The sequence below is a fragment of the Pantherophis guttatus genome, chromosome 16 (assembly GCF_059756535.1).
Source record: "Pantherophis guttatus breed Tessera chromosome 16, ASM5975653v1, whole genome shotgun sequence".
Taxonomy (NCBI): Eukaryota; Metazoa; Chordata; class Lepidosauria; order Squamata; family Colubridae; genus Pantherophis; species Pantherophis guttatus.
The window spans coordinates 14175261-14187440 of NC_142078.1; the positions used below are offsets into that span (position 1 = coordinate 14175261).

General features: G+C 39.4%; 1 protein-coding gene across 6 annotated transcripts in view; it reads left to right on the forward strand.

The window, feature by feature from the left end:
* The window catches only part of MAPKAP1 (MAPK associated protein 1), a 119476-nt gene that overhangs the window by 20111 nt on the left and 87185 nt on the right, over positions 1–12180 (forward strand). For all 6 annotated transcript variants that reach the window (XM_087879935.1, XM_087879936.1, XM_087879933.1 and 3 more), the window contains exon 4: positions 86–237. In XM_087879935.1, coding sequence (XP_087736061.1) covers positions 86–237 — 152 coding nt within the window. The remainder of the gene's footprint in view (positions 1–85; positions 238–12180) is intronic.

The following is a 12180-nucleotide window of genomic DNA, read 5'->3' on the forward strand; positions in this document are numbered from 1 at the left end:
GTAAAAAAAAACACCTTTGAGACCACCGTGATTTGAGAATCTCCGGCAGACGTTGCCGTGATCCTCTCGTTCTTTGAACCCCCAGCCGAGGAGCTGAGCCGCCTCTTCGAGAAGAAGAACTTCAAGGTGAAGCCGGTCCATACTCCCGTGAAGCCATCAATCCTCTCAGTCCGACTGGAACAGTGTCCTCTGCAGCTGAACAACCCCTTCAACGAATACTCCAAGTTTGATGGCAAGGTAAGCGAGAGCAACGCGCGGCTCTGTTTTTCGGTTGTTGTTTTTTTTTTCCCCCATTGTTGCTTTGGGGTCCCCCGAAATAAAACGTCCCAATCCAAGCGCAGCTCGGATTCAGGAAGCTGAAACGGTGATTGGATTCTGTCAGAGTTTGTTGCAAAAATCGTATCCAGAAAGCACACACAGATAACTGATTCAGCAGGATTCATTAACTTCTCTTTATATACGATAGAACACGTGAAGATAAATATACAATGGCTGATTCTTCCAACGTGGTAGAAAGGAGAGATTGTAAGGACAAACGCACACAGGAGTACAGCAGAGATGAGTTTCAGTTTCAATTCAGCAGATTAGTTTCAGTTTCCAAACAGTCCCCATTGGCTGACCCAGTGTTTATTTATTTATTTATTTATTTATTTTATTGGATTTCTATACCGCCCTACTCCCGAAGGACTCAGGGCAGTGAACAGCCACAGAATAAAACACATAAATACAAAAAATTTAAAATAGAATAAAAACGAATTAAATAATTTGGCTGAGACAAATTTAAAATACCCCATAATTTAAAAAACAAATGAAAATTTACATTTAAAAAGATTTAGGCCAGGTTGTGACCCAGGCCCACGTAGTTAATATTAAATGCAAAACAGTTCCCAAAAAACAAACAGATTTTATTAAAAACGGCTGAGAATTAACTCATTCTCAGCTTATTCCAAATTAAATGAAAGCAAAGTTCTCAAAACACCTTCAGTTTATCTCTGACCTGCGCCAACTCCCAGCATAGCTTTCTCCGTCCATCAAACCAACCCCTTCCTTAATTCTGCAGGATGGTGTCCTTATCATTAAGGATAGAAACAATACCCTGTTTCCCCCAAAATAAGACATCCCCTGATAATAAGCCCCATTGGGCTTTTGAGCGCATGGCAATAAGGCCAAGCGCTTATTTCAGGGTTCAAAAAAATATAAGACAGGGTCTTATTTTCAGGGAAATACGGGTAGTATTTCTCCATAATCAAGTTTTATTGGTCTGTGGAATCTTAACCGCTGAGTCCGAAAGGAGAAGGGCGGTATAGAAATTTGAATAAAGATAAAGATAAAGATAAAGATTGGAGGTCCAATCCAACCCTATATTTTGCTTCTGTCGGAATCCCAGATGTCAATCAGCCCCTGATGGTTTCATCAAACAATTTAGATTGAAGCAACGACAGTTTTAACACCATCGTGACCTGAGCCAGTTTGGGAATTCAGCTCTACTCAACTTACTTGTTAGGTTAATAAAACTAGGGTTTATTAGTCCCAGATGTATACTACCCAAGGCACAAAAGCCGAAGATGAACCAAAACTTCTTATTGCATAGCTTAGTGGAGTTCAGTTAGAGCCTTAAATCTGTTCCGATAAAATATTGCCTGTGACAATTAAGCAACGTAGGCCTCCCCGATGCACGCCAGCAAGAAAAGACGCGATGAGTCCATAAAGATGCATCTTTTATCACTGCATTTTTGGGGGCGCTTTTTTTTCCCCAGCTCTTATTCAAAAACGGCCATCATTGCACAAAAATTCAGCGAAGGATCAGCTTAACTACTGCCAGCTCGCTTTCTCAAGTTTCAATAGCTCAGCTTTGCTTTTCTCCCCCATCAAAATAAAAATTTACTGAGCCAGTCGAGAAGAGAAGGAACATTTTCCCCTGGTCGTTAAAACTTGTTTCTTTTCTTTAAAAAAAAAGAAGAAGAAGAAGAAGAAGAAGAGAGAATCAAAGCTCGTGTTCCCAATCTGAAAACGAAAAAAAAAAAAAATTCAAGAGTCACCCCAGCCTCTGGAGTAAATATATAATTAAGTAGGGATTTTTTTTTTTAAAGCATGCTTAATTAGGCCCCCAAACTCCCTCCCCTCCTCCTCCCGTAATAGACTTCCCCATCTCTTCCCAATTAGGCATTCCTTCCTCAAGAGACCCAACTGGTTCAGTTAATTATGCAAATCAGGCACGTTTCTATTCCCAGGCAAAGAATTTATAAATGTTTGCAAAAAAACAACAAAAAAAGAAAAAACCCTCAAAAAACCCTGCAACTCTTCCTACATATAAAAGGAATTCAAATTGTCGTATTTGAAATCGGGGGGGGGGGAGGGGTTTTTTAGAAAGAGGGAAAGAGTTGTTTAAAAGGTGTGAACATTTTATCCTAAGCCAAGTTTGATTTACAACGATTCCTTTAGTGACCAGAGTTACAGCAGCAACTGATAATAGGGACATATGACGGTTTTTCAGTCTGTTTCTGTTGCTTCCCTCTGGGAGGAGGTTTCGAAGTATCTACAGCACGATTCCTAAGATTCTGTATCAGTTTTGTTTCCTTATTATTATTATTATTATTTTAATTTGATTTATATGCCGCCCTTCTCCGGAGACTCAGGGCGGCTTACCATGCATTAAGCAATAGCCTTCATTCTTTTGTATATTTATACAAAGTCAGCTTATTGCCCCCACAAACTGGGTCCTCAATTTACCTACCTTAGAAAGGATGGAAGGCTGAGTCAACCTTGAGCCTTGACGAGATTCGAACCTGCAGTAATTGCAGGCAGCTGTGTTAATAACAGGATGCATTAGACCACTGTACTATCAAGGCTTGCCATCCGTCTTGTAAACTCACAGGATTCTTCTCCTTCTTCTTTGTTTTGGCCATGTAGGTATATGTATACATAGAATGTGATGTTTCTTTGTGTCATATGTGTGTGTGCGTTTGTGGGTATATGGATGTTGGTTATCTTTTGAGAGCTGAATGCCACGAAAATTTTATTTTAATGTAGGCTGATTAGTGAACATTTAAAATGACAATAAAATTTTTGTTCTATTCTACTCTAGATTAGAATATAGAATAGAATAGAATTCTTTTATTGGCCAAGTGTGATTGGCCACACACAAGGAATTTGTCTTTGGTGCCTACGCTCTCAGTGTACATAAAAAATACATTTGTCAAGAATCATAAAGTACAATACTTAATGATAGTCATAGGGAACAAATAAACAACCAAATCATATTAGGAAACAGTCAATATAAATCGTAAGGATACCAGCAACAAGGTTAAGTCATACAGTCATAAGTGGGAGGAGATGGGTGATAGGAACGATGAGAAAATTAATAGTAGTGCAGACTTAGTAACTAGTTCGACAGTGTTGAGGGAATTATTTGTTGAGCAGAGTGATGGCGTTCAGGAAAAAACTGTCCTTGTGTCTAGTTGTTCTGGTGTGCAGTGCTCTATAGCCTCGTTTTGAGGGTAGGAGTTGAAACTATTTATGTCCAGGATGCGACTCTACTCATTCTTCATTCTTCATTCTTCATTCCTATTCTATTCTATTCTATTCTATTCTATTCTATTCTATTCTATTCTACTCTACTCTACTCTACTCTACTCTACTCTACTCTACTCTACTCTACTCTACTTTACTCTACTCATTTTTCATTCCTCTTCATTCCACTTCTACTCTACTTACTCTACTCTATTCTATTCAGCTGCAAAAACAACCACCTGGTTCACTTAACACCTGCAGTGACTCACTTAATGACTGTGGCAAGAAAGGTTGTAAACTGGGGCAAAACTCACTTTACTTGAGTTTCATGTTTAATAAATAAATAAATAAAAAATTTTATTTAATAAATAAAAGAGATAATAATAATAAAATAAAGTTTACCTCCCGCAATCATACCTCATCTGCTTACCCCAGTTCTTTCGGCAGGACGATAGGCAGACAGAAATGCCAAATTTAGTCTGAACATCTGGCTGACTGTGCGAAAAACCATAATAATAATAATAATAATAATAATAATAATAATAATAATAATAATAACAACAACAACAACAACAACAACAACAACAACAATTTCCAGCCAAAAAATACCCCATCCATGGGTAAGACGTGATCATGTGGCCGGCACGACTCAACGCCAAAGGCGCACGGAATGCTGTTTCCTTCCCACCAAAGGTGGTCCCTATTTTTCTACTTGCATTTTTTTTACGTGCTTTCGAACTGCTAGGTTGGCAGAAGCTGGGACAAGTCACGGGGGCTCACCCCGTTACGCGGCACTGGGAATTCGAACCACTGAACTGGCGACCTTTCGGTCGACAAGCTCAGCGTCTTAGCCACTGAGCCACTGTGTCCCTATTACCTTAATAATAATAATAATAAGGTAACCTCTGTTAACCTTATCCTAAATTGTCCCAAAAACGAACCGAACTTCGTTTTTCCTTCAAGACGTTTCGCTTCTCATCCAAGAAGCTTCTTCCGTTCTTCGTCTTCAAGGAAAAAAAAAACAACAACGTCTTTTTGAAAAAGCACCTTTGGGACAACCTGAATGGGTGGGAATCTTCGGAGACCCTTACCCTGAATTAATGTCTCCTTTTCTGTCCGTATTGTTTCATCCATGCAAAGTTTCTAGGAGTTGCTCAGGTTGTGAAAACAATAGAAAATCAAACATGGGGAAAAAATGGTGATTGTTGTTGTTTTTTAAACCTCTGCCTTGCACTTCCGATAAACGCAGCAAAAATAAAACTTCCCTGCCATAATCTGATAACGTATTTCAGCCCTTTGCGGCTGAGCCCATCAAATTTGAGGTTGGGGGCATTGGGGGGGAAAGGGGTGTCCAAGGCCAGCGAGCCCTCTCTGAAAAGAAACCCAACAACATTTTCTTTGTTAGCAACTGTTTTTTAGCAAGGAGGCAGGGGGAAAGGATAATTCATGAGTACTAATTGCTTGGCTGTTAATTTTCATAAGTGTTGATAGAAGCAGTTCCTTAAATTAAACTTTGTTTAAAACGTATCAAGGGAAATATTCAGCAATGTCGGGCCTGAAGTGAAAATTAATATGAATGCTGCGGCAATTAACACGTACTGGTTAATAGCTTTTAGCAGCATTTTGGGAGGGTAGACCTTAAATACATTTTTCGCATGCTGCTCTTGTACCAGTTGTGTTCCACATTTACGTCTGGATAATTATGAACAAATGTGGTGGGTTTTTTTTTTCCTCCTCCCACACGATCGTGGGTACTAAATAGCTTTCCAAAAAAAGGAAGGAAAAAAACCCCCAAAACAAAACCACATCATCCACAGCAGATAAAAGATGGAGAAAGGAAATAGACTGCGGGGTCGCCGATTAAAAATATGCCTGAGATAATGGTTTGATATTAAAAATCAGGTAGACGCAAATGAGAGGTTTTAATTTCCATTTTCCATAATGAAGCATTTCTAGCCCGAACAGGTGTATCCAAATTAAACATCTGCATAGTTTCTTCAGTGCTTTTCCCCCCCACTTTTTTTTTAAAAAAAGGAAACTGTATACTGCCACCTAATTAAATGCATCAAAATTCTTGATTTTTAGAAACACTTAAAAAAGACAGAGAGAGAGAGAGAATTGTTGGGTTTTCTTTTGAGTTTTGGCTCTCTTTTTTTTTTTCCTCCCTCGCTCTCAAAATACATGCCATTTATGATGTTACTGCACCTGCAAACATGCATGTTTTCCACTTGTACCTTTTTAAGTGCTAAAGAGAGATCACACACTCTTAAAACGAGGGGGAAATGAGCAAAGTATTAAAAATTAGAAATGAAAACAGCGGCCTGACTCGGCCTCTTTCAAATTCTTTGAAATCTGTAAAGAGAAATTGCATTGCCCATATTACTGGGTCATCCCTCTCCTGTTTTTATTATCAACTTACCTCTGGAAAGATTCTCTAAAGCAGGAATTCTTAACATTTTCACCCCCTGGGCCCCCTTTTTGAGAGTCGGATGAAACCCACGGGCCCTTCTCAAAAGAGGGTAAATAAAAATCCCAAAAGTAAAACACGAGAGAATATGGAGGAATATCTGCAAAAGAAACAAATTGTACTCCGATGCAGATAACAAAATATTCAAAAAGGGCAAATATGTAATGCACTAATATTACCTGCTTCGTTACTAATCTGTTAAATATATTACAGGACAAAAGTAAGTTTCAGGTGGAGGTTAGTGAAGATAAAATTAGAATACTTTTCCCCCCCCACCCAATTTTAAAGATGCCCTGAAAACTATCACAGCTAAGAATTCCTCCTGTTTAGAATAGAATAGAATAGAATAGAATAGAATAGAATAGAATAGAATAGAATAGAATAGAATAACAATTGGATTGGATTGGATTGGAGTGGAGTGGAGTGGAGTGGAGTGGAGTGGAGTGGAATGGAATAGAATAGAATAGAATAGAATAGAATAGAATAGAATAGAATAGAATAGAATAGAATAGAATAGAATAGAATAGAATTACAGTTGGATTGGATTGGAATGGAATGGAGTACAGTAGAGTAGAGTAGAGTAGAGTAGAATAGAATAGAATAGAATAGAATAGAATTACAATTGGATTGGAATGGAATGGAATGGAGTAGGGGAGGGGAGAATAGAATAGAATAGAATAGAATAGAATAGAATAGAATAGAATAGAATTACAATTGGATTGGAATGGAATGGAATGGAGTAGGGGAGGGGAGAATAGAATAGAATAGAATAGAATAGAATAGAATAGAATAGAATAGAATAGAATAGAATAGAATAGAATTACAATTGGATTGGAATGGAATGGAATGGAGTAGGGGAGGGGAGAATAGAATAGAATAGAATAGAATAGAATAGAATAGAATAGAATAGAATAGAATAGAATAGAATAGAATTACAATTGGATTGGAATGGAATGGAATGGAGTAGGGGAGGGGAGAATAGAATAGAATAGAATAGAATAGAATAGAATAGAATAGAATAGAATAGAATAGAATAGAATAGAATAGAATAGAATTTTTTATTGGCTAAGTGTGATTGGACACACAAGGAATTTGTCTTGGTGCATACGCTCTCAGTGTACATAAAAGAAAAGATACATTCATCAATAAATGCTGCTATTTTGTGCTATTTTGTTGTGCTTTGCTATTGGTGTTTTTTGCTGGATCAGCAACACAACAGACAGACTGACAGACAGACAGGTACCGATAAAGGAGAATATTATACAGACTGATTTAGGGCAGCTTCCTAATCTACAGTGATGCTCTTTAAATATCCAGTGACCCGAATCTCGTTCCTGTTGAGCTCTGGATAGGACGTTTGCCGCCTTGAGTTATTTATAAACAAAGGATAATAAATAAATAGTTTAAATTGGATACCTTTTTTTTTGTCTTCAACTCCGTTTGTTTTATACAATTTGGGGGGGTTGATCAAATAATAAATAAACCCTAACATGCAGCTTGGAAACCCCAGCAATGCAGCTTTTTAATCCATACTGCAAAAAAAAAACAACCCCAAAAACCCAGTTATCTTCAGAAATCTGTGGAGTTTGCCACACGTGTGTTTGGGCCACAGAGGGATCAATTATATGAAGAGAAGGAAAGTTGCAAACCTGAGCTTTAGTGCTGCAGCCACTCATTGATTTTTAAATACAGTGAGTCCAGCAGAGAGCTAATTAAAATATTTCTGGCTGCAGACTGTTACTTCAGCTCAGGACCGCGCTCGGGGAGCTTTGCTGTAATTCAGAAGCGCTGTTTCGTGGACTTAGTTGGCCGTACAGGAAGTTGCCTGCCCACCTTTTACAGCTCTAGGTGGAAGGACAGTAGTCCCATCTCACGTTGGATTAGAATATTGGTAGGGCAGGTGCCACAGGGCAAAATTTAAACATGCCCAGATTGGGCATAAACAGAATAACAGACATGGAAGGGACCTTGGAGGTCTTCTAGTCCAACCTCCTGCTTAGGCAGGAAACCCTACACCACTTCAGACAAAGGGTTATCCAACATCTTCTTAAAAACTTCCAATGTTGGAGCATTTACAACTTCTGGAGGCAAGTCGTTCCATGGATTAATTGTTCTGACTGTCAGGAAATTTCTCCTTAGTTCTAAGTTGCTTCTCTCGTTGATTAGTTTCTACCCATTGCTTCTTGTTCTGCCCTCAGGTGCTTTGGAGAATAGCTTGACTCCCTCTTCTTTGGGGCAGCCCCTGAGATATTGGAAGATTGCTATCGTGTCTCCCCTAGTCCTTCTCTTCACTAGACTAGACATATCTTAATGCGGTCCTGTGCATTTTACAGCTTCTGGGCTACCTCTGGGTTCAGTCTCTGTTGAAAATAACACGAATATATAGATCCAGATCATACCTTTCAGAATAACATAGTTGGGACTTTGGAGGTCATCTAGTCCAACCCCCTGATCCAGCAGGAAACCCTACACCACTTCAGACAAATGGTTGTCCAACATCTTCTTAAAAACTTCCAGTGTTGGAGCATTCATGACTTCTGGTGGCAAGTTGTTCCACCGGTTAATTGTTCTCACTGTCAGGAAATTTCTCCTTAGTTCTAGGTTGGTTCTGAACAAACTGTGGTTTATTGTAACCCATCAAGTAGACTTTTTTCCCTACTCCGCACTTGGCTTGTCTGTTGTTTCTGTTACTACCTTTGAGGCTCTCTGACTGCATAGTTATCGCTTATACAGTCGTGGCCAAAATTGTGGAAACCTTTTGGGAAAAGTGTATTTTCTAAAACGTAGCTAATGAGGACCCAGTTTGTGGGGGCAATAAACTGACTTTGTATAAAAAAAGAACACCGCTTAGGGGGGGCCGAAAGTCCTACTAAGCAGGTGTATACAAAAGTACGAAGGCTATTGCTTAACGCATTGTAAGCCGCCCTGAGTCTCCGGAGAAGGGCGGCATATAAATCGAACCAATCAATCAATCAATCAATCAATCAATAACACACACCACTTTTTGGGGGAGTAGTCCCATAAAATTATATATCAATGGAAAGATAATTTAATCAAGAATGTAATGCAAGAACTTTTATGAAGAATTTGCTACTAGAATAGCAGCTACCGTATAAAGAAGACAAGTGAAACACGTAGAAAAAACAAGATATACAAAAATGCTCACCCTAGAAAAAACGAGATAGACAAAAATTATCACCATGTCAGTTTGTTTATTTGTTTATTTATTTATTTATTTATTCATTTATTTATTTATTGGTTCAATTTATATGCCGCCATTCTCCGGAGACTCAGGGCGGCTTACAATGCGTTAAGCAATAGCCTTCATACTTTTGTATATATCTGCTTAATAGGGCTTTCGGCCCCCCCAAGCGGTGTTCTTTTTTTATACAAAGTCAGCTTATTGCCCCCACAATCCAGGTCCTCATTTTACCTACCTCGAAAGGATGGAAGGCTGAGTCAACCTTGAGCCTGGTGAGATTCGAACTTGCAGTAATTGCAGGCAGCTGGCAGCTAAGTGCTACTTAACAGCACTTTAGTCCGCTGCGCCACCAAGGCTCCAGTTAATAGTTGGGTAACCTTTAGCATGAATGACGGCCTTACAACGTCTTCCCATGGAGGGAACCAAGCCTTTTAGTTCTGCAGCTGTTATCATGTGAAACCAAGATTGAATGATGGCTTCTATTAACTGGGTTTTATTGCTGGGTCACTTCTGACTAACAAGTTTCTTTCGTCGGCTCCATCGATTTTCAATTAGGTGAAGGTCTGGGCTATTCCCAGGCCATTCCAGCAGTGCAATAGGATTATTCTGAAACTCCAAAATAGAAGTGTTATTAGACATCAAACCTCAAAAATACACTTTTCCCAAAAGGTATCCACAATTTTGGCCACTTACTGTAGAAAGGGGAGTAGAAGAAGAGACGATGATAATGATGAAGAAGGAGAAAGGAAGGAGGAGGAGGAGATGGGATGAAGATGGTTGTTGTGGATGATGATGGAGGAGGAGGAGGAAAAGAAAGGAGAAGGAGAAAGGAGGAGAAGGAGAAGGAGAAAGGAAGAGAAGGAGATGGAAGCAGGATGATTATGTTTGATGGAAAAGGAAAAGCGAGGAAAAGGAAGAGAATGAGAAAGGGGAGTAGAAGAAGAGACGATGATAATGATGAAGAAGGAGAAGGAGGAAATGGGATGAAGATGGTTGTTGTGGATGATGATGGAGGAAAAGAAAGGAGAAGGAGAAAAGAGGAGAAGGAGAAAGGAAGAGAAGGAGATGGAGGCAGGATGATTATGTTTGATGGAAAAGGAAAAGCAAGAAGGAGAAGGAAGAGAATGAGAAAGGTGAGTAGAAGAAGGAGGAGGAGGAGGAGAAGGAGATAGAGACAGGAGGAGGAGGAGGATTGATAGAGATGATTGAGAAGAAAAGTGAGAAGGAGAAGGAGGAGGGGAAGCAGAAGAAGCCAGAGAAGTTGGATCTACATGTGCGTTTCCAGCGCTTCTCAAAACCAGTGTCTTCCCGCTGAATCTCAAAACCAGCTCGATTAGGGTGATGTCCCCACCTTCCCTCAAGAAAAGTCCGATCGCATCCGTCATTTTTTTATTTATTATTTTTTTATAACCTTCTCCCCTCAACCCCCCCACCCCACCCCGAAAACAACAGCGGCGTGCGAAGGCGTGTTACCCTTCCGGTGGCAGCCAGGATATCTTGGGTGAGCATTTAGCTGCAATTCATTTTAATTGTCCCTTATGAAGTTAAAAAGTATTAGTGTCAAATAAAGATTCATCACCCTGGGATGATTTAAAACCAGGTCTCCGGAAAGCAGGCATGTGTTGGAGCAGCTGTTTGTACAAGAAGCTGTCTTTTCCGACAGCAGTTAAAAAGTACAGTTGCCGTAATCAAATTGCAATGCCAGCTTTCCTGAAGCTCGTGACAGATTGAATCACATCTATACGGATACGGATGAGTGTGTACAACATATATATATATGTGTACACCGTATAGGCGCACCGAGGGAAGACGGAGTGAATGTTAATGCAAAACGGGGGGAAGCGGGTGAAGCCCTCCTTTTAAAATTTCTTGCTTTTTAAAGAAAAAAAAATATGAACATTCTGATTTGCTACGAAACCGAAATAAGCCACCATCCCTTGACTGCACATTAATCGATTCACAGCTGTGCGACTTTGGCCCCAGGGATGGGATGGAATGGAATGGAATGGAATAGAATAGAATAGAGGAGTGGAGTGGAATGGAAGAATAGAATGGAATGGAACGGAACGGAACGGAACGGAACGGAACGGAACGGAACGGAACGGAACGGAACAGAACAGAACAGAACAGAACAGAACAGAACAGAACAGAACAGAACAGAACAGAATAGAGTGGGGAGGAGGGGAGGAGAGGAGAGGAATGGAATGGAATGGAATGGAATGGAATGGAAGAATAGAATAGAGGAGTGGAGTGGAGTGGAGTAGAGTAGAGTAGAGTAGAGTAGAGTAGAGTAGAGTAGAATAGAATAGAATAGAATAGAATAGAATAGAATAGAATAGAATAGAATAGAATAGAGGAGTGGAGTGGAGTGGAGTGGAGTGGAGTGGACTGGAGTAGAGTAGAGTAGAGTAGAGTAGAATAGAATAGAATAGAATAGAATAGAATAGAATAGAATAGAATAGAATAGAATAGAATAGAGGAGTGGAGTGGAGTGGAGTGGAGTGGAGTGGAGTGGAGTGGAGTGGAGTGGAGTGGAGTGGACTGGAGTAGAGTAGAGTAGAGTAGAGTAGAGTAGAGTAGAATAAAATAGAATAGAATAGAATAGAATAGAATAGAATAGAATAGAATAGAATAGAATAGAGGAGTGGAGTGGACTGGAGTGGAGTGGACTGGAGTAGAGTAGAGTAGAGTAGAATAGAATAGAATAGAATAGAATAGAATAGAATAGAATAGAATAGAGGAGTGGAGAGTGGAGTGGACTGGAGTAGAGTAGAATAGAATAGAATAGAATAGAATAGAATAGAATAGAATAGAATAGAATAGAATAGAATAGAATAGAATAGAATAGAGGAGTGGAGAGTGGAGTGGACTGGAGTAGAGTAGAGTAGAATAGAATAGAATAGAATAGAATAGAGGAGTGGAGTGGAGTGGACTGGAGTAGAGTAGAATAGAATAGAATAGAATAGAATAGAATAGAATAGAATAGAATAGAATAGAATAG